General features: G+C 41.8%; 1 protein-coding gene across 1 annotated transcript in view; it reads left to right on the plus strand.

Moving 5' to 3' along the window:
• Positions 1-912: 912 nt before the first annotated feature.
• The window catches only part of PSMD1 (proteasome (prosome, macropain) 26S subunit, non-ATPase, 1), a gene marked incomplete at its 5' end in the record, with an annotated part of 69,431 nt that continues 47,494 nt past the window's right edge, over positions 913-22,849 (plus strand). Inside the window, 15 exons of the mRNA XM_009080861.1 lie at positions 913-969; positions 1,977-2,050; positions 2,313-2,482; positions 3,320-3,525; positions 5,139-5,282; positions 6,135-6,361; positions 7,772-7,835; positions 9,691-9,819; positions 11,024-11,112; positions 11,704-11,782; positions 12,511-12,684; positions 13,642-13,753; positions 14,377-14,573; positions 15,130-15,225; positions 15,751-15,815. Coding sequence (XP_009079109.1) covers positions 913-969; positions 1,977-2,050; positions 2,313-2,482; positions 3,320-3,525; positions 5,139-5,282; positions 6,135-6,361; positions 7,772-7,835; positions 9,691-9,819; positions 11,024-11,112; positions 11,704-11,782; positions 12,511-12,684; positions 13,642-13,753; positions 14,377-14,573; positions 15,130-15,225; positions 15,751-15,815 — 1,883 coding nt within the window. The remainder of the gene's footprint in view (positions 970-1,976; positions 2,051-2,312; positions 2,483-3,319; positions 3,526-5,138; positions 5,283-6,134; positions 6,362-7,771; positions 7,836-9,690; positions 9,820-11,023; positions 11,113-11,703; positions 11,783-12,510; positions 12,685-13,641; positions 13,754-14,376; positions 14,574-15,129; positions 15,226-15,750; positions 15,816-22,849) is intronic.

Consider the following 22,849-nt stretch of genomic DNA (forward strand, 5'->3'; position numbering starts at 1 on the left):
ACGGAAGGGCAGGATTTGCCTTGTGCCTGCCAAGGGCTGATCACTTACACATCTGTGTCATGTTTGAGTTCTCTGCCTCCCACTGCAGCCATGGGATGTTATGGATCATGTTTCGTCTTAACCCACTGTACTGTTCAGATTCTGTTCTGTATTAGCACATATTTGTTGGATCTGCACACTCTCCATTTGGATTTCTGGAGATGTTTTGAGTGCCCAGTTCAGCCCTGCAGTGGCTTCTTGTCCTTTCCAATTCCACAGCTTTTAGATTTAAAAAGCTTGTCAGGCTGTACAACAGGTGAAAGATCTAAAGCAGTGAATTTGTGCAGGACTTCGATTAGATCCTATTCCAGCCCTTTCCTTTGCATCCTTGCAATCTGACAATGAAACCACCTGTGACCATTCTTCAGACTGAGCTCCCCAAGTACCTGTGAACCTCTCAGTGCTGTCAGTTCAACATTTCTGTAGCTGTTTGTACAAATGTTCTGGGACAGCATCAGGAGTTTTGCTAAAGCTGTGAGATATTACATTTCTTCTCCATGAGGCCTGTTTCCTTGGCATGAAACAGGTTAGGATGTTTTGACATCTTTCTGCCCCTTGGGAAAGTGGGAAGTGTTTTGCTAGGAAGCAGTCAGCAAACTAGAGATGGAGCTGAAAGTAAATCCCAGGTTCTCTGAGTTCCTGTGTAACATGTTTTCCCCTAAGAAGGATTATCTTTTATAAACAATGCACCTTTTCAGTTATGAATCTTGAACTGTTTTACATCATGGTTATTACAAACTTGAATCTGTCTTTGACATTTAACACTGAGGGTTTGAAACCAGCATTCCAGAGACAGACTTGTTTCCTGTTTGGTTGGGTTTGAACTAAATAACATGTTCTCTTTGAAAACAGAGAGTCCAAAACTGACTATGATCTCGTTTTGCAGCTGGAATTATCTCTCTTCTGGATGAAGAAGAGCCACAGCTCAAGGTAAGCTCTTAGATCTGAGAGCAAATAGCAGCAAACATATTATGTTGAGAGCTTAAAATGAGAAAGGAGCAGATCTCGGTAATTAATGGCTGGACAGCAACAGGTGGGCACCAAATTATAGCTATCCTGAAAGCTGAAAGAAAGGGCTTAAATAACACCATAACAGATGGCAAATTTTCTTATTTTGAACATGGATCAAACTGGAGCTTCAAATGCAGAAATCTCTGTTCATCCAAGCTCTCTGATGACAATTGGACTTTGTCACTTAAAAGTGTTCTGGGGTTGCATTTCGGCTATGTAAAATTCAAAGCTGAAGAAGATGAGTTTTCAGCATAATTTAAGCAATGTAGAACAAAGTCAGAGTTACAGTTTTCACTTGAAAAAAAATCACAGCAATAGTATGAAAAGCAAACAGCAACAGAAACTTTGCATTGCATGGAGTGTGTGAATCCATAGGAAAGCTCTAAATGCTCCAAGTGCTGTTGTGTTGGTGCTTGAACAGTTAAGCTGGTTCCTCTTAGGAGGGGAAGGTGAACTTTTAACACTGGTAAGTCCTTAAATGGTTTTCTTGGATACAGACAGAGGTGGTGATGGCTCTGAATGAGCCCTGCATTTGCTCTGAACTGATGACAAGTGGGCTGATTCCAGTCTGGATAATGTTTATCTGCTAAAGTATGTGTCCATATAACTAGAGTGGGCTGGTGTAGACCACAAGCCGATTCGGTGTGTTACACAGAGATTGTCACAAAGACTTGGAAAACTGTATTCCAAGGAATTTCACCTACAAGTCATTTTAGCCATCACAGAGAGGTCATTGGAAGGATTGCCAGATCTGTGTTACCTGTTTAGTGAACAGCTCTGTATTTGCAAAGGGCTTGCAAAGATCTTTTGAAATAGAGTTTGCTGTTGAAATAGGTCAGTGTTCATTGTAGCAGTCTTAGGGAGTACTTAATTTTTACTGGGGAAAGGTGGTAAATGAATTTTTAACATAACTTTCTTTTTTGTAGGAATTTGCTCTTCACAAGTTGAATGCTGTTGTCAATGACTTCTGGGCAGAGATCTCTGAGTCAGTGGACAAAATGTAAGAGAAAACACTTAATACCTCAGGGTGTGCTGCATAAAAAACCATGAGATATGAAGTATTAGATATGATGTAGTTGTGGTTGCTTGGCACTGGCTAGTACAGCACCTAGCTCTGTATTTCCTGGAAAGCACTAAGAGGTGCTTTTCACGTGTGTGGGTTTGGAGCTGTAGTCCTAAAGATGGAAGTTTAACCAAGTGTCACGTGGTCTTAAATCCATCTGAGCACTGAGAGCTGATGCTCTTCTCTCTCTTCCCTGCAGAGAAGTTCTCTATGAAGATGAGGGATTTCGGAGCAGGCAGTTTGCTGCTCTGGTTGCTTCCAAAGTGTTTTACCACCTGGGAGCCTTTGAGGAATCACTGAATTATGCCCTGGGAGCAGGTGACCTCTTCAATGTCAACGACAACTCAGAATATGTGGAGACGATCATTGGTAAACAACTGTTGCTGCAAGAGAAAAGCTCTTGTGTTGTCAAAACTAATGTAACTTTGAGACTTTGATTTAGCCGTTTTTGTCTGTGTTCCTCTTCGTGTCCTTGTGTTCATTTAAACTGGTGGTGCTGCTAATTTTACCCAGTTTCTTTGTGCTTTCTCTCTCCTGCTTTGGGATTCTCTAATAGAACTGGCTTAGGTCTCTGGCTTGTTTTTCCTATTCTTAACCCTAGTTCTATACTGAATTCTCAATAGGAGAATTACTTTGACTCTTTGTCCTTTCTCTCATTTGTGTGCTGATGTTATTATCAATTTCACCATAACTTTGGAAATAATCAACTTGTAAGTGTAGCTGCACACCTGACTGAGGGGGCAGTTGTTTTTCATCCATCCTTAACATCTGTTGTATGCTTGTATAATTTGAATGCCTTTTAAAAGTCTCACCTGCTGGTGAGACTTGCCCTGTACAGGATATGATGGACCAGGGCTGGCTCTCAGTCTCCACAGCTATTGCTTACAGCTAGGAAGTCTCCTACTGCTGTTTTCTCATATAGGTAAAATATTGTGCCACTTACCCAAAGATCATATCCTTGATTCCATTTTGAATGATCACCTTAGTTTCAGTACTAAAATCTGAGTTTGTTAGGAGAGAATATAATTATCTTCCACTACTCTCTGTGTGTGACTATACAAATTGTTCTTGTGCTTCACCCCTGTGTGATTTCCCATGTGCTGCATTTGCTGGTGGAACATGTGTGTGCACATACTGGTCCTGTGAAAACTGAAAAAGTCTTGGAAGTTGACTTTCTCCCCCCACATTTGTTCATTATCTCTTCAGCAAAATGTATCGACCACTACACCAAGCAGTGTGTGGAGAATGCAGAGCTGCCAGAAGGGGAGAAGAAACCTGTGGATGAAAGGCTGGAAGGGATAGTGAACAAAATGTTCCAGCGGTGCCTGGATGACCACAAGTACAAACAGGCCATTGGCATCGCCCTGGAGACGCGCAGGCTGGACATCTTTGAGAAAACCATCCTTGAGTCGGTATGTGCCAGAGACAGGAGGTGCCTGTAGCTAGGCTTTTCCAGGTATGGATCCAGAAGTCAAGTGCAAGATCCATGTTACTATGGAACTTGCCCTTTTTGTGTGAACAGAATGAGAAATGTAACTTTGGGTGTTCAGTTCAACGTGGGCATGGAAGGCAGAGCCACTCAAGGCTATCAAGTGTTGAGAGACCCCCTGCCTTTAATCCCTGAGCTACAAGTTGCTGGGGGGAGAATCATAAAATCATAGGGATTGGAGTGGACCTTACAGATCATCTAGTTCCAACCTCCTGCCATGGGCAGGGAAGCCATGCCACTAGACCAGGTTGCTCAAGGCTTCATCCAGTCTGGCTTTGAACACTGCCAGGGTTGGGGTAGCCACCACTTTCTGGGTCAGCCTGTTCTAGTGTCTCACCACCCTCACAGGAAAAAACTTTTTTCTAATATCTAACCTAAACTTCCCCTCCTTCAATTTGAACCCATTGCCCCTTGTCCTGTCACTATAGTTCCTAACAAAGAGCCCCTCCCTGGCTCCCTTCTGGGCCTCCTTCAGATGCTGAATATTCCCAGGAAGCTTGGCTATGTGCCCTTTTCTTAAGGTATTCCCCGTCAGCTACTGGCAGTGATACAGTGCTGGACTAGGCAGACCTTAGGCCTGTCATAATGTAAGAACAGCTTTTATTTTGTTGTACCTGTCATCTGCTGTAATTCACTGTGAGAAGGGATCCTTAGGGCTGGGTAAGCAGTTTGTTTATGGCAGGCAAAATAAAAAACCAGCAGCTGGGTGAGCTGCTCTAATTTTCAGCAAGTGGCTGTGTCAGCCTTGGCCTGCCCTGACTCCAAGGCAGCACAGCCTGGCTCTAACATGTTTCACTGAGGGTTTAAGGTAAGTCACATCACTATTAGAGGCAGTAAGAGAAGCATGTCTGTAGTCACTTGCAGCAGCTTAGTGGCTGTGTGCAGTCTTGTTATGCTGCAGTGTCTCAATCATATGTACCAGACACATAGTTTAAAACCTTTAAATTTTACCACTTTTCAGTTTACAGCTTTCCTATATGTTTGGATGTCTCCTATTTCCATACGAGAGGAATAACCATAAGGCATCCATCCTGCTGTCTCTTCTCTTTGTTGTCCTATGCATTTACTAACTTAATTGCCCATTATAAATCCCTCATTTTGAATTACCTTTCTAAAGTCTAGTAACCAAATCTGTTTCTCAGGCTTGAGCAAGAAATAGGTGTGTTGGGATCTTTCCTTGGTGCATGGTTTGTTTTGCTGACATTTCATGTGGGTGCAGTGATCTTCGCTGCATTCCACACTGATTGAACAGGAAAAGTGAAGAAGGGGAAATAGGTATTGAACTTATAATTAATCTTTTGCATGTTTTAATTACTGAATTAAATATTGCTCCTGGATGGCTTTGGTAGTGTTTTTTCTTTAAACTGCAATACACCTGCATGAAAGCCTTTCTGAAAGTGGGAAAGAAAACTGAAGATCTGTATGCACATGTGTTTGCTCTGCTTTTGTAAATAGGAAAGGGGTAGCTTTATTTGAATTTCTAAATCCTGTTTGTCAGTCCAAACCCAGACTTGATATCCCTGAATTTTGTTTCAGAATGATGTTCCTGGGATGTTAGCCTACAGCTTGAAGCTTTGTATGTCTTTGATGCAGAATAAACAGTTCCGTAATAAAGTCTTGAGAGTTCTAGTTAAAATCTACATGAATCTGGAGAAACCAGACTTCATCAACGTGTGCCAGGTAAACTTCTCAGAGTCCTGTTTAAAGATAATAAAAAGTTACTCTGCTTTAGATGTATTTGACTTGACATCTACCTGCTCTCTGTTTTTTGTTCAGTTTAATGAAATATCTTTTCCTGGTTGCGTGCTTCCAACATATGCCAAAGTGAGACCAGCTTGAAAAAGAGATGCAAATATTGCACATTTGGTCAATTTTTAGAGAAAGAAATGTATTCAAAGGCAGTTTGAGGACGTAGACAAGTCTGACAGAATATTTCAAGCCCATGTAGGGAGTATCAGGTGGTAGGTTCACAGCTTGGAATTTTATTTGTTCCTCCAAAGAACATTTCCAGTGCTTTGTTTTTTGGTAAACCATTGTCTGAAAGTGTTTAGACAGCCAGTTATGAAGTTACTCAGATGTTCTCAGGTCTTTGCCAATATTGGTATGCCATGTAAGTGTGACTCAGTGTTATGCCTGTTTCATTTTGGCTGAGACATCACAGAAGCAATCAGGTTGGAAAAGACCTCTGAGATCATCAAGTCCAACCTGTATACATCTCTACAAAATGACTGATGCTTCTTCAATGTGCTTTTGAAATTTCTTCTGGTAGGACAACATTTCTCAGTTTTCAAGACAAAGCTGCAGAAATGGAAAGGTTTGAATGGTGTGTCTTGTCATGTTTTTCAATTGACCTATGAAAACTTCGAAGTTTTCTATTGTTTCCTAAGAGAGACAAGTTTTCTTTGAAGTTGTGTTAATGGAAGCAGGATATAAGGAATTGGAGTGTGGCCTTGGGTAGTGTTGCTTTTTCAATCTGAAGTATCTAATGTTTTCTGGGTTTTTTTTTCCTGTTCTTCTCTTTCTCCTGCTCAGTGCCTGATATTCCTGGATGACCCACAGGCTGTGAGTGATATCTTGGAAAAACTGGTGAAGGAAGATAACCTTCTCATGGCCTACCAAATTTGCTTTGATCTGTATGAAAGTGCCAGCCAGCAGTTCCTGTCATCTGTCATCCAGAACCTCCGCACGGTTGGCACTCCCATCGCTTCCGTGCCTGGATCCACCAACACCGGCACCGTCCCTGGATCCGAGAAAGACAGGTGGGGAGATGGACTTGAGAAGAGCTGTCATTGTTCTGTGATGGAGCCTCCTGCTCCCTGTATGGATGCTCATTACAAGCCATCAAGTTACTCCCCTTTATTTAAATCAGAGTCATGGGCAAGACATGCTGTTTGCTCAAGACAAAATTGTATATTACCAGAATCTACTGTTTTTTGAAAGGATTTTTCTTTGCAGTTGAGGTAAGCATGGAGCAGTTACTGTGGCTCCACTAATACGTTAAGCCATGGTGTGAATTGCTCAGGAATGCTGCTGCTGTGTGGTCTCTGCAGCGACTTGCAAAGCTAAGGAAGGGGAGAGTTCAAGCAAAAAGCTCATCAGAGCTATGTGCAAGTTTGATTTCACATCACAGCTTGTGGTCTGTGGCCTACTTGTGGGAAGAGTGAGCTCAGATGATACTGTGGTGTTATGGACCCTTTTGTACTTGCAGTTCAGAAGAGCTAGTTCAAATCTACTTTGAGTTTTATTTAAGCCCTGACATTTAAAACATGCTCAGTGGTCAGTATCACTGCATCTTAACTGCAGGAAGCTGCAGTTAAGAAAATCAGAGTTGGCACTAACCATTCCATCATCTTTATTCCTTCTGTTGATGACTTACAGGTATAGATAATTTTGTTTTAAACATCTGTTTTTAGAGAATTGGCCAATGGATTCTAAGGCTGCTGCCCAGCTCAGGGGTGATGTGGAAGAAATTTGTTTTCTATCTGCTTTTTAATCATGATGGTTCTCATGCCTGCACACAACCTGCTCCCTGCACTGTCTGTGACAGTGTATGGTGGAGAATCCTGCTTAGATCAAGGCTGATTAAATACAAGGGTTTATGCAGCTGTGAGGACCTGGCTATAAATGCATCTGAATCAGTGACACAGGCATAGCAAGCATTTTCCTCTCTTCTGTTTCAGTGAAAGGAAAGGCACAGAATAATTTGTGTCAGCCTGTGAACCATTAGAACAAGGTGCTAACAACAGCTTAGTATGTTTCATTTCCATGTCAGCACTCTGGGATCCATGCTAATAGTGACAAGCTCAAAGCTTCTGGGTGAGGATATAATTATCCTTGCTGCCTTGTTTGTTGACCTTGTTTTCTCACCTGTCTCTGCCTTTTCATTCCCTACAAACATCTTTATTTTTGTTGTCTCTATAGATGGAATAAGAGAGTAGGATTTTCCAGCCCTTTGTCCTTCAAGTTCCCAGAAAATTGAATTGGGGAGTAGTTTTCTGCTCAGCTGTGACCTCCAGATAGTCAGCCCTTGTCCTGTCAAAATCCTGTTTCCACTCATCGTCTACAAATCCCAAGCTACTCTTTCAGGACAATGTTCATCTATAATTACAGTTCTTGTCTAGTTACAAGTCTCGAGCTGGGTTGCATTTTTCCTTTTTGTTTTGTTTCAGTGATGCTATGGAAGCAGAAGAGAAACCAGGAAGCACTTGTGCTGCAGGGAAGTCTGCAGAAATTGTGAGTGCCATGTCCAAAATAGGCCTTGCTTAGTTTTGCCTAGGTGTTTTCTTTGAATGCCTGAGGTTGCTAAATTGGTTTGGCTAATGAAGAATGGAATTCCTTTTCTGCCCTGCTTGGAGACAGATGAATTTCTGGGGACCGAATGTGTGACAGCCTGACAGTCCAGCAGTTCAGATACTGAAATATGGGTGAGAGTGGGAAGTAGGCAGATTTCAGTGGGAATTACTGAGTTCTGAAAAAGGGGACGGAGGGATCTGGCTCATGTGCTTGCATCTTGTTAATACTGAAATAATTAGCTCATTCCAGAAGAAAGGGCCTGAAATGTAACTGCTGCTGAGAACCTCCACTGGTGAATTAGCTTAATGTGTTGTGGGTTTTTTTCTTCTCTTTCAAAGTGTGACTCTAGTTCTGGCTCAATAGAACTGATGCTGTTCTGCAGGAATGGCAGGAGGGGATGCTGATGTAACATAGTTCATTTTCCATGAAGGAGTAAATTGTTGCCTCTGGCTAGCATGGTGCTGTGTTGCTGGGCCAGCTGCTTGGAATGTTTTTTGTTTAGTTTCTTTTCCCGAGTATCGGAGAATGTGAGTTCACTTTTAACATGCACATGCAGTTGCTTTTCAACATGTAGAATAGCTAGTGCAGTTCTGACACTTCTCATGCTGAAGAAAAGAAATGCTGCTAGAGAGGCAAGTAAAACCCAAGACAATTTTCTTTTTCCACGTGGTGCATGTTTGCAAATGAAACACGGGAACCTTTGAGAGGTACTTGCACATCACTCAAAAATTAAGGGCAAACAGAAGTGTTTTCTTGAAATTATATTTCATAAGGAAAACAAAAGGGGTCGAGATTCTTTGCCCCAAGGAACCCGTAAACAGTGCTTTTGTGCAGGAAAGGTGTCTTGAATCAGTTTCTGCTGCATTGGCTTTGCTGACTGTGCCAGGGGGCAAGTACACAAAAACGATATATGTGGCCAGAAATGTTCTTGAGCTTAATCTTCCACGATTCAGAATGCTCACTACAAAGAAATAATTGAGGGAATTAGTTTAAGGGCTGAACTACTACTCATGCTTGGCTGATGTCTGACCAGCTAACAACGGCAGTACAAAGGGCTGCAGTGTACTTCTCACCCTGCTGTGGTGTAGCCCCAGCCAGCGGCCGAGCCCCGCACAGCCGCTCGCTCACTCCCCCACCAGGGGGATGGGGGAGAGAATCGGAAGGGTGAAAGCTGAAAAACTCATGGGTTGAGACAAAGGCAGTTTAACCAGCACACCTGCTCAGAAGGAACTTCACTTTCCACAGATCAAGTTCCAACTGTTCCATCACGAGGAAGAAGAAACATTTCTCAAAGAGCTCTGGAAGATGTGTGTGTTAGAGATTCCTAGTTCTAGTAGCTCTTGTCCTAAATGAAGCCTGTAGCTCAACAACAATGCTGCAGCTCAGCAGGGTCATGCAGAGTGTTGTGGCTCTGTGGCCCTTTCTGTTAAAGCTTCTGTGGAAATATAGGTTCACATTTATAAAAGGAGATTGCCTACTGCAGAAGACTCAGTGTCTGTAAGGCTAAACAGCAGCTTGCACTCATACCTGTTTTCTGTCCATGAAAGAGCACATTTCTTTTCAAAGAGTCTCTTCTCCCACCTGCACTGTTGTGCACAAAGGGGTTTGACTATTTGGGAGGTTTGGGCATGTGCATCAAGGACAGAAAAAATGTCTCTTTAGTCCTAAAACCTGATAGATTTTGGAGTACACTCTGATGGGAACATACCAGAGTGGCTTCTCATGAGTTGTATTTTATCAGAGCCATAGCTGGATTCTCATGGGGTTTTTTTCTTCTTTTTGCTTGTATGTGAAGAACCCAGAGCCTAAGGATCAGATCTCAAAAATGATTAAAATTTTAAGTGGGGAAATGGCCATTGAGTTGCATCTGCAGTTTTTAATACGAAACAACAATACAGACCTCATGATCCTCAAAAATACGAAGGTAAGAGGCTTTGTTAAATGTGGTTGTCTTGGATTCATCAGATGTATCCTGTGTTTGTTTTGACCATGTTGCTGTTGTTTTACATTGTCTTGTTTTAGCATGGCCTCCCTGGCTTTTGACAATAGAGATCTGTGTTTTAGTCAGAAATTAACATTTAAAACTTGAACCTGTGAGGCTGAAGAGCTGATTGCACCAAAGAAAGTCTTATCATCAGATTGTTCCGGTTTACAGCTAGTATGACCTAAGGACAGGCTGCTATTAGCATGTTGATTTTGTTAAATTGCTTTTTTTCCCCTGACTGGTCATAGAAACGAATCTTTTCCTCACCATGGTTTTTTTGTTTTGTTTGTTTGTTTGTTTTTGGTGGGTTTGTTTTTCATCTGTTCAGTAAGATGGGCAGAACTCACCCTTCAGCTCCATGTCTGATCCACTGCAAATGGATCCATTGCTGACTGGGGAGGGAGGAGTCAACCAGGACTGTAGGGTGCAGCATGTTGATGTCTTGATTGGGGTGTTATATGAGACCACACCTTCAGCTTGGCTAAAGGAATCCTGGTGTGTGCTGAGAGACCAATATTTCCATGTTGGAGACAAAACCAGTCAGATACTGGAATGTAGGCAGTGCTAGTGAACTGAGTAACTGGTTTGGTTTTGGAAGATGTTACTCAAGGGTGAGCAAATGATAAACCTAGAGGTAAGTTAGACTCTCTTAAATGATTATTAGAAACCACAGGAGAAGGTTTTTTATATGTGAAATAAGAAGCACATCATCAGTACAAATGGTAGAGCATGCTTGTCAGTGGGTTCATCTATTCCAGGAGGCACTTCAGATGTTCTGGAAAATCTTTTCCATCTGCTGATTAAGTGCTCAGGAGTGATTCTGCATAGTGTTCCAGGGACGGTTTGAGAACATCAGCAGCACATGCTCTGCAGTGCTCAGTTCTGGGAAACAGAAAGGGAGGAGGTTCTGCAGTTAAGTTGCAATTGATGTAATCACATCTCTGAGAGAAAAGATTGTTTTGCACGGAACGATGGGTTGAGGATATATTAGAGTGTATTAACAATCTATTAACTGATTAAAGGGAAATTTCCAGTTAAATTGAACATCATTGCAGTCTGTTTATCTAGTGTACTGCAAGCATGTTCAGCGACCTAGGACATGTCTTCTGCTGACTGTTGATACTGACTGTTCTTGTTCTTTCAGGATGCAGTGCGGAATTCCGTGTGTCATACAGCAACTGTTATAGCAAACTCCTTTATGCATTGTGGTACAACCAGTGACCAGTTCCTTAGGTAAATCTGTGGCAAGGAAGCTTCAGTATAATCTAGAAGTGTTTGAACAGCATTGTTGCCCTCCTGAACTTAATGCTCCCAAATGGTAACTGCACAACTGTAATGGGCTTAGAGATTTGTTTCCTTTTCTCTGTCCTCACCAACTGGCTTTATTTGACTGCTATCCATATGAGCAGTTTGGAGGGTGGAGGTCTGGAATGTCTCCTTTGTTTACTGGTTGGAGAATTTCTGAGATTATGTATATTTTTTTGGTATAGACTGACAATACTGAATGACTCTTGAAAGGGAAATGCCAGGGCTGACCTTACCAGGGACTTGAGGAAACTCTGCTGGAGTTTGTCCCAAAGTGTTGATGAGCTGCATATTGAGCAGTTGTTCTCCATCTTTCACTCAGATCACCCATATCTAGAAGATTGACCAAAGCCAGGCAAAAATCAGGGCTGATGAAGGGGGGAGAGATACACAGTGGAAATGTGGTTAGCTGCTTTCTCTTCTGGAGCTGCTTTCTGGTTTGAAAGCAGTCTTTAGTACTCTGAAACCCTGCTTGCAGGATGAAAGACTTTGTATAACCTTTCTCTTCTCACCATCTAGAGACAATTTGGAGTGGCTGGCCAGGGCCACTAACTGGGCTAAATTTACTGCTACCGCCAGCTTGGGTGTTATACACAAGGTAACGTTGGATTCATTTCCCTCTGCTCAGTGTAAATGCTTGACCTCTGAACACTGAAAACATTGAAATGGGGATTCTGAATGGTGCCTGGACTCTACTGTACCTACTGTATTGCAAGGCACAGCTGTAACATAATTTGTGTCTTTGCACTAAAGAAAAGCTGTGCTTTATTAAGTCCATTTCATCTGGTATTCGATCTAAGTTGTCTTGTTTTGCTGAGAATCAAAGAGGTGTTAGGATAGCAAGGCGTAAGGTGAGAGTACTGCAGGCATATTAAGTGATTTTGGGACATACCAAAGTCCTCACTGTAGAAAGTTTCTGTAAGTTTGAAAGGTGACCCAAGTAGTGGTTGTTTTCTTCAAGTTGTTTCACAGGGAGGTTATATTTAAAGCTGTTTTGAAATAGCAAGAGCTCTCTATAATTGTTTTTTGTGCCTCAGCCCTGATTAAAGTGCTCTAGTGAATGAATCAGTGTAGCTTCAGGCCAAATTTGTCCTGGTTTAGATCAGTGACCAAGTGATGAATACTCATGTACTATGGTTAATAAAACCCCAGTACTGAGGGATTCTTTGCTGATTGTAGAGCACTGAGACACTGATTTTTGTGGAGAAAGTCATGGCTAAAACATGTTTTCTCCTGCTTTGTTTAAATATTAAGTGTTTGCATCTGCTGTTTATTGACCTTTCACTTCCCACTGTCTTCCTTTCCTGATGGATTCTGGACATACAGGGTCATGAGAAAGAAGCATTACAGCTAATGGCAACGTACCTGCCCAAGGACACCTCTCCAGGGTCAGCCTACCAGGAAGGAGGAGGTCTCTATGCCTTGGGTCTCATCCATGCTAACCATGGTGGGGACATCATTGACTACTTGCTGAACCAGCTGAAGAATGCCAGTAATGATGTATGTACTGGGTTCAGTAATGAGCCTTTGGTTGCTTGGGAATACCCAGAAGGGTGCCAACTGGTTTAGAAGTGGGAGGTAGGGGTAACTAAGGCTGTGGTAGTAGTGTGGTACTCATACCTCCTGTGGGCCTTAAAGATAACATTTTGTTTTAACAACTGTTCGTCAAGGTTTAGGTAAGATTTTTAGGAAATTCTTACATACTTAACAGTGAATCTAGCTTCATCTTTCTTACTGCTTGTATATCTACTCTGTTTTGTTAGTGGACCTGCAGTGTTCAGCCACTGTTATTGCTTATGGCTTAGCTGTCAAAGAAATAAGCCACAAAATGTTTCTGCAGCCCTGTGGGTGTAATGCATCTCATACAAAATGAAGTGGTTTACTTAACCACTTACTGTTTGTAGACCTCTGTGAAAAGTCTCAGAGTATTTCCCAACATATTCCCTTCGTCTCTTTGTGGAGTTTCATATTACTTTTTTCACAATTCTGTGAACAGATCCCACTTGTCTTATTGCAAATGTAGTACCTTTCCTGTATCCTTTGTTAGAACAAAGAGGTTATAGACTGTTTAAGTGGGTACTGATTTACCTTTCTATTTAAAAGCTATTACCAGGCAGCAGTTCTTACACATGGCTCAAATTTATGGCTCTACATAAATCACTCAGTGAGGAAAAAAGACCTTGAAGTTACTAGAAAGTCACTTGTGCTATGTGTAAAGCTTGTGATTACTCATTGCTTGTGGGCTTTTGAACTGCTGTTTCTATTCTATTTTCTGCCTCTGTCAGCAGACCTACTGCCTGAGATGGTGAAAATGGTATTTCTAGCAGATCAAGAGATCGTTTTGACTGGTTTGGGGCTAAAAGTTTGCAGCTTGATGTTGATGGAAAGATGTCTACTTCAGCTGAAGCCGTATTTTTCCCTGTTTTATGGTGACTGAACTTGCATGTGCTTCCCTAGATTGTGCGGCACGGGGGCAGCCTGGGCTTGGGTCTGGCTGCCATGGGGACAGCACGTCAGGATGTGTACGATCTGCTGAAAACAAATCTATACCAGGACGATGCAGTGACAGGTAAATGTTCTGCTTTCAAAGCAAATAATCATCTGAGGCTTTATCAGGCATCTGAGGTTTTTTTGGTGGGTTTTTATTCCCCCAGGTTTTCTGTTAGCAGCCTAAGATTGTTTCTAGCTGTGCTTTGTTTACTGACCTTTTCCTGATCATCGTGGTTCTTTAGTTATGTGTCAGTAATGTTCAGAGGTCCTGTCAGGACTGGTCTGTGGCATTATGCCAAGTATTGATAAGACATGCTGGGTCTCTAACCAGTCCCTTATTTTGCTCTGTTCTTTCCCTTGTTGTATGCTCTCTATTTAGTATGGCTGATCTCCGGAGCTATGTGCTTTTTTGGGTTGAGAGAAATTCTTGGGAGAAGCTTGTGGGGACTACTGCTCCATTGGTAGGGGCTCACAGGAAAATGGTCTCAGGAGCTCTTGGCCCAAGGGAGAGAATATTGGTAGGGAAGAGCACTAAATGGCAGCTGGTTTCAAGCACACTTGGCCATGAATAATGAGGTCGCTGGGCATGGCAGTGTCCAGAAGTGATCTGTTGGCTACATGTTGTGTGATTCTCTAGATACAATATTTGCTACATTTGGGAACATAGTTTACTTAGTTTCTTTGCTTTCCTGTGCTTTGCAGGTGAAGCAGCTGGCCTGGCACTGGGGTTAGTTATGTTGGGATCTAAAAATGCCCAGGCTATTGAGGACATGGTTGGCTACGCACAGGAGACGCAGCATGAAAAGATCCTGCGAGGCCTCGCGGTTGGAATTGCTCTGGTCATGTATGGGAGGATGGAGGAGGCAGATGCTCTCATTGAGAGTCTCTGCAGAGATAAGGTAAGTTTAGCTGTGCCTTAATCCCTGACTCTTTTCTTATGCAGGTGACCTTCTTGTCCATTTATGAAATCTTCAGCTACAGTAGGTTGGCTGTTTTGAACCTGAGAGGTTCTTACACAGGTCTGAAGTGGAGCAGTTTCGCAAGCTGCTTCACTCTGATCAAAAATAGAAGAACAGTGCTTAGTTGTGTATTTCTTTAGCTTCATTCTTGTTCTTCATAGTCCTGTGAGCAGCTGCAAGGAGCAGAACAAAGTGTAGTGGTTAAAACCAGATGAGGCTCACTGCAGGTGGGTCATTCTCAAGGCTCTAGTAGTGGTCAGTGGCACATCTGCCATATGCTCCTTGACAGCCTGCAGCAGAGCAACTTTCTGTCCCCCCAGAACTGGTAATGCCAACTCTGCTTTGGTGATTGTCCTGTTAAGTTGTCCCTAATAAACAATCAAGCAGTGAGGCTACTGGTTTGCAGATTCCAGGCCCAAGAGTGGAACAGATTTAAAGTCAGAATTACTGAGTCACCCTTTGGATGGATGTTGAATAGTGATGCTTTCTCTTCCAGGATCCAATTCTTCGTCGTTCTGGCATGTACACTGTTGCTATGGCATACTGTGGCTCAGGGAACAACAAGGCTATCAGACGACTACTGCATGTGGCTGTAAGTACTGTGGGCTTAGGAGCACATAGCCAGAAATTTGTGGTGAGGAAGTGAGGCATCACTTTGACAGGCTTTGTGTCTGCAGTGTTAATATTCTGGTCTAAATCAGAGATTCTGAAGTGATGAAAGCTTTTCTTAGTGCTGTGAGTAGAACTAACAGGACCTTCCGATACTAGGGTAAGTAGACTTTCAGGCTTTTAACCTGGTATCACAGAAAAGAGACCTACTAAAAGAATAAAACATGAACCTAAAGTAGTTGGAAGCGAGTTTGCAGTGAATAGTCTGTGTAATGATGGGCTGGAGAAATAACAACGTTAGCTGTAAAAGGTGAGGTCTATCTGCTCTTTGATCCACTTGCAGTCTATGTGCCCACGAGGGTGAGGCTGGTTCAGCTAAGATTGAACATGATTGTTAACGAACTTCCCCTATAATCCTTTCTTCTTGATTAACTGACACGTGGCCTGAAATGTTTGAGTCCTCAAGTGCTTTAACTACATTCTGAATGTCCTGTTTTTGTTTCTGTAGGTGAGCGATGTGAATGATGACGTGAGGCGAGCGGCTGTGGAGTCACTTGGTTTCATCCTGTTCAGGTACAGTGGCCTCCTTGGTCACATCTACAGCCTTCAATTCCATATCTGTTACATTTTCAGGAAATGTGTATGCTGCTACCTTCACAGAATGACTCAACTGCTAACTGAATGGATGTTGAAAAGTTAAAAAACTGAGAGAGAAGAAAACTTGGTTCACAATTTGAAGCCTTCCTTAATGTTCAGCAGATGCTTAATGAGCCTTTCTGTAGGTTTCCGCACTTATGGCTTAATTGTCTAAATAGAGTTAGATGAAGTTGATAAATAGAATGAAAAATTGATACTTGCAGGATTGAGAGTTAATTAAAAATTAAATATACCGTGCTTGTGCCAGGCCTCTTAAAGGCTGCAGTACTCAGACTAATATATCTGCCTAATGGCTATCTAAAACATTCCTGGAGGTCATGACTTTGGTACAAAACAAAGGAAAAGGATGTTGAAATAGTGGGGTTTGTTTTTTAAGTATCCACTGTTAAACCCTGACAGGTTACTTGTCTTACCAGGTTTTATAAGCCCATCACAAAATAGTCACTGTTTGCTTTGGTTCTCTAAAGTGAAACCTCATGGTACTGGTATTTTGTAGTGCTCTACAGCTCCCTAGCTAAGGGGTGTTGGAGGTGGAGTTATTGTTGTTTTTTTAAATTAGCTTGGGGAATTAGAAGGCTCCCAAAGGACTGCACCTTCATCTGTTAATGCAGTAATCTGTATAATCTGAGCACGGAGCCAAACTGCGGCCTTGGAGCGTGTCTGAGAAGAGGTAGTGCATCCTTGGGTCCACACTTGTAACTTCTTTGTGCTAGTGTCAGTCCTTAAAAGCAGAGTGAGAGGTTCTTAAAGCTGGGATTCAAAAGCTGGGCTGCTGATGTGAGCAGTCAATTTGTCATTCTCCAAGTTGTTCCTCTCACAGAAATGACTCTGCTCCATTCCATTTTATCTGAAGGATATTCTGACAGCAATTGAATCTGGTTTAAAGTAGGATGGATTCTCTCCGTGGGCAGCAGGCGTCTCCCAAGTGCTTCTGCTCTGTTCCTTCCAATGAGCACAAATTGTTCCTTGCTGCACAGGGATCTGTGCCTCTCTTGAAGCCAAGGGGTCTGTTTAACTGACTTCTGCATCTGTGTACAGAACGAAAATTCCATGCAGGCCTTCCATAGTTTCAGGCATCTTTTTCCCAAACAGGTTGTGACAAAGCCCTTTTGATCTCAGATTTCAATGTAATTTTTCTTTTCAACAAATGCAAAACATAACTGGACATTGATAGGTCCTACCAAAATGAGAAGCTTTCAAGGCTCTGAGCTAAACCATTTACTGTGTTCTGGCATCTTGTTGGAGCAACATAGTTCAGGGCCTGTTCTCTCCATATCCAGCAATGAGGAAATGAGTGACGTCATCTTTGACTCTTTCACCTGCTCTGCAGTGGCTCAAATGTTATCCTGCCTCTTCCCTTTCTGGAGAGGTGCAGTCCAAAACATACTTGCACAATAGGGAGGAACATTTCCTTGTAAATTCCACTGTCCACCTTACTTGGTAGCCAAGGACTAGAACTTTTTAGCTGATTATCACTGGCTCCTGGAAACAAAAGGTTTGTGTCAGGCTGTGGTAGTTGCCAACACTTTTCACTTGATAACTTTCACAACATACATGCTGAGTTATTTGCTTTGAGACATGGCTCTGGAGGGAGCCCTTGGCTTGTCCAGCCTAGACCCTGCATTCCCATGCAGTGATGGAAGGGATTTTCTGCTCAGGGGGCCCCACAGATTACCCCTGGCATTACTCTCTAGTTATAAACCGAAGGCTATATTTCAGTTCCTGGACAGAAATGTTGTCTATTGATGTAGGGATTCAGATGCTGGTTCTACAGTTACCTTTGCTGTTTGCTGAAACTGCCAGTTAGCACTCATTGTGTGCTGTGGCCTAGCTCAACACTGCAGGTGTGCAGAGACATAAAGAGCAAGTGATTGTGAGTTTGTCAGATTTCATGGCTGAAATGACCTTTCTTTCTTAGGACTGTTGTTTGTTGAAGCCTAACTGGATTTACTTGTCTTAAAAGTCACTAACATACAGCACTGAGTACTGGCAGGAGTCAGTGATTTGTCAGCTGCTGGTAAACAAAGCTTTTGAAGGAGGTGTTTTGTGAGATGAGCAGGTCTGTGACACAGTAGGTTAAGCCTAATTAAGAAATTAATTTTGTCTTAGGTGGAGGAACATGACTGAAGCTCCTGTGAGAAGAGTTCTCACTGAATTCTTTGTATGTGGTTCCAGAAAGGGAATTGTGAAGTCAGGATTGAAATAAGAGAATAAATTTGTTTCATGCAGTCTACATTTTTTTGTGGGGAATTCATGCCATTACTGTAGGATTGAACATGCTGGAGGTATGAGGTCATCTGCTGAGCTGTACACTACAGCAGCAGGAGTATGCTCAGGCGTATGCTTCTGTCTGTTCCTCCTGTAGGAATAGTAAAATCTATATAAGGGTGGGCACAGAGGGTGGTAATTTCCTTAAAAGCACCATTGGTGAATGTGACAGAACCACAGCCCATGAACTCACTTTGTGTTGTAAATACCTAGCTTGTTTTCTTGGTTACAGCTATCTGGGAATAAATGTTCTTCCTCTTGGATTTGAACTGAAAATGTCGTAAACGTCCCAAAGAAGCTATTTTTGGGTAATACATTTGCATAGCAGAACATTCTGTAAGGCTTTGCTGTCCTTGACCTCTGTGAGTCCTCCTTGCTAGCACATAGATACAGCCCTGTGTACATCCAAGAGCACATCTTGACTTTTATGGCTAGAGTTAATGAAAATAGCACAATATCAGTAAAATGTGACAGAACACAACATGACAAAACACGACATTGAATTTTTAGTACATCAAAGTTTTGCTTGAACTTGACAGTTCACTTTTTTATATTTTTTAAGCATGAAAATTTTAAAATATTTTTTATCACACTTTTGAATTATTGGAAAAGTCTACAAAATAATGTGTGGCTTCTTCATTAGACAAAATTCATGAGTCAGGGTTTAGATAGGATGTTCTAGTCTACGTTCTTGGGTTTTACATAAGAATTGTGAGATTAAATTCTCTAGTGTGTTATGAAAGATATCAAATGTCCCACTTACAGCTTGGAGTAAACATGCAAAGTTGTTCAAATTCTTGCTTCTGCAACAGGATCACTGGCTGTGTTTGCTCAGCAGTTCCTACTTTGAGGGTGAGCCATGGAAGGAACACTTGTTGGGCTCTTGGCATTGCTCAGAACATCAGCTATGCTGCAAGAGTTTTCAAGGGATTAGGGTAGGGGAGCAGGGGTTAGTGCTGCTGTAACAGTTACACACTGGGATGTTGGATGCACACTTGCCTGGATGTGGGAACGTCTGCAGGCAAGTCATCCAAAGGTGTTTGAAGCTTATAGTGTGGGTGCAGGGCTGAACAAGAAGCTGTATTGTGAAATAGCAAGAAGAGAAGTGATGTATTGATTTGGCTACTGTAATGTCTCTGTTTTCCCAGTTCTGATTCTTTTGCCAGTGATCGTAGATAGCAAACCTTAACTTATTGTTGATGTTTATATATTGGTCCTTCTTTCTACTGAAGTGGTTGATCAAATATTTATGGCTGTTGGAAAACAGCATTTAAGGCACTTGTGATTTCTGGTCAGCTTTTCTTGTAAGTCTATTATGATGAGATGAAAAACACAATAAATTTAAAGGGTTTTGCTGTGTAGAAATGGAAAGAATTATTCTTACCTTAATTTTTATCCCTTTAGATCATGAAGTGATCTTTGTTGCTGTTGTAGAGTGAGATGTGATTGGTTTATGTAGTCAGTGTTACATTGTTATGTTAGAGCAGTATTGCTGTGTATCTAAACACTTTAGTTTATATACAGAACGAGGAGGTTGATGTTTTACAGCTAGAACAGATCTGATGAGGGAGAAAGCTTCAATGTGGGATGCAGCAGTGCTTGAAAACATGAACTAAAATGGTTTAATGCTCTCACAGCAGTTGTTAAGTCCAGGGGAATGAGAGTCATGGGCAAGTAGGACTTAAGATGCTACTTTTGCCTTGGTGCAGTATTGTTGGGAAAAGGGTATGGGCAGAAGAGGGAACAATGCAGCCTCCAGAGAGTCCTGAAAGGAAGGTGTAGTCTCAGCTGATAAGTGTAAGCTACCCAAACATGGAGAACACTGCATGGCTTGTGTTCAGTTTTTCATTTTAGGATGTTGCAAGTGAAATAGTAATGTTTCCTGCTTTTGTGTCCTTTGTGTTTACATAGCCTTTGGTGTTTTAACACTATATATTTGTTTTAAGGCAAACAGATCAGATACTTGGATTTTATTCCAGGAAGACTCAGACAATTTGTTTTCTTTAACTCCTCTAGCCTATCTTTATCCAGAAGGCAGATGGCAGATTATTTGGGTAATTGAGTATGAGGCTGACAGTCACTCTACTGTGATCTGTACCAGTGACTTTTGCAGTGCTTTAATATGTGAAGAAGAGGAATTTAGTGAAACATACCTGCCTGTTAATTCTTGCGTAGGAAAGATTAAAAGGGTTTTGTTTACACTCCAACACTATTCAGTCACGCCAAAGCAAAATTATGGGAGTTACTTGTCTTCTGACCATTGTTTTTGCCATGTTGATGGTTACCTAGAGAGCCAAAGGGGAAGTGGAACAAAGTAGTTCTTCGTAGAAGTTGTATGTAGGCATCTTTATCAATATGATGAAAGAAATCTAATGCTTCATGGTAATACTAAGTCAGTTCTGAGAACTGGCCAGAGCTCTGGGACTCCTCAGTTCCTAGAACTGGCCAGAGCTCGGACTCCTCAGTTCTGAGAACTGGCCAGAGCTCTGGGACTCCTGTCCCCAGCGGCAAGGCAGAAAGCCAGAAGAGCTCTGGGAAGTACTGGCACATTGGCAAATGTTCTGCCTCTTTGGGCTCCAGTGTCCCAGGTTGTTACCTGAGCCTCTACCAGGTTTACTCTGCTCGTATTGCTTTTTAAGTCTGATGTTACATATGGCAGCCTAGAAAGAGATTTGCGGGGGGTAATGCTTTGGCTTTCCTATACCACCTTGCAGTGATGTGGACTTTTCCACAGTAAGAAAAGGGTGTAGGAAAACCACACTTTCTGTGAAGCACTATGAAAATACCATATGTGCCTCTCATGTGCTGGTGAACAGCTTTATAGCATGAGTCTCTTTTCTCAGTGCATTGACTTCTGCTTAACTCTGGATTTTTTTAGCTGTACTTGCATTTGAAAATTGATAGTTGTATGGCCAAATGTGATAGGATTAGGAAGAGTTTTACACTTGGAAGATACAAGATAAGTGATTAATACATTTTTTCTAGATGCCTCTAGGTTTTCTGATAGACTCTGAATGAAAGGCTTGAAGCTTTTAGAACCCCAGATAGTTTAGGACTGGCTTTGTGAAATGCATTTTTTTCACCACAGTTGAGACTAGCTGAATTTCTTGCTTCTCTGTTTCTCAGGGTGACTTAAAGGCTGGGATTTTCTTTGATTGGTTTTGATTGGTTTTGTCTGTTCAGGGTTTTTTGTTGTTGTTGTTATTGTTTTGCTTAGTTGAGTTTTTTAAGGTAGTCCCTTTATTTACATTTTAAGGCACTTAGTCTCTTAGGCTTCAAACTCCATTATTTTCCTCTCTACAAGACTGCTGAGTCCTTATGTCCATGTCTGTGCTATAATTTTTAATTAGATATGCAGCCAGAACATTGACTAAGTATCTCCTAATGTATTTTAAATAATTAAACAAGAAAAACAACATACTTTTCCATTGTTCTTCTAAAGTGTATTTCTTCCCATAGGTCTTGGATGTTGCAGATCAGCTTTGACTTTTGTTTGTCTTGCTTCTCTGGAGTTTAAAAAGAAAGCAAAAATGCCAGATAAAAGTTTTTGTGATAATGAGAAAAGTTGATCTCGGTACCTCTGTAAGTTATTGTTTTATGGAGTGTATAGAGGCCATAGAACTGTCCAAGTGCTTGATTTGGTGTGGGTCAGATTCTGAATGAATTGGGAGCATTTTGCTCCAGAGAAAGGAATCCCTTTTTTGTGTGTGTGTGTTAAATGGGAAGAGCATGACCACTTTCTACTGTAGAAATGTCTTGTGTTCTGCTACCTGGTGACTGCAAAGCTTTTATCAGTTATTATTTAGGCTGCTATCTTTATAAGAGAAGCTGGGGGCTATAAAAATACTCTCACCTCACAGCCAGAGTGTAAAAATACATTTTATAAATTTGTGCTAGCTAGAGATGGATGCTCATGGATGTAGTGCTGAGCCTCCTTTCCTTCCTGTCTCTTTGGTCCACACCACATGGGCAGTGTTGTCCTTAGTCACCGTACAACAAACTTGTGCCTTCTTACAGTAGCTTGCAGTGACCCTTTCATCATGTCTTGCTAATGAAGGTAATGTCTTTGTTCAGATCTGTTCTTGTAGATACAGTTGCTAAAACAAGATCTCTGCTGTCCATTATGTTGTCTTTATTGCATAGTTCTGAATCTTCTCTTCATCCATCTCACTCTGTCCTCCTGCTTTCCAAGGCTGTTACCTGAATTCTCAGCTTGTGTGCTGGTCAGTGAGCGAGCAATGTCTTTTTAACTTACCATATTAGGTGAAATGTTCATGTTTTCTTGCTGATGTGTTTCTGTCTATGGAGAAATTTCCTTTCTCTATAGGAAGACTGGATTTTTGATTAGTCACTAGTCCTTCTGATTGAGGGTTGTTGTGACTGACTAAATTCAGCAACTGGAACATGTTGAGCTTCTGTTTAGTTATGAAAATTGAGAAACCTGTGTGCTGGCTTGAGAAAACACATCTTTGTTAGGTGAGATGCTTTCAATGATTGTTTCCTTTTGGTGGAGTCTAAGCACTGATTACAAAGAGGCCCTGGAATTGTTCTGTATGGGACACCTAGGGCAAATGTACACCTCGTGTAAGACAGATTGCAGACCAACAGCTGTACAAGAACAGGGTCAGACAGGAGAGAGCTAAGTTACCTCTCAGTCTTTCAGGATGTGGGTGGCAGCTATG

This window comes from Acanthisitta chloris, unplaced genomic scaffold, assembly GCF_000695815.1.
Source record: "Acanthisitta chloris isolate BGI_N310 unplaced genomic scaffold, ASM69581v1 scaffold29438, whole genome shotgun sequence".
NCBI classification, from domain to species: domain Eukaryota; kingdom Metazoa; phylum Chordata; class Aves; order Passeriformes; family Acanthisittidae; genus Acanthisitta; species Acanthisitta chloris.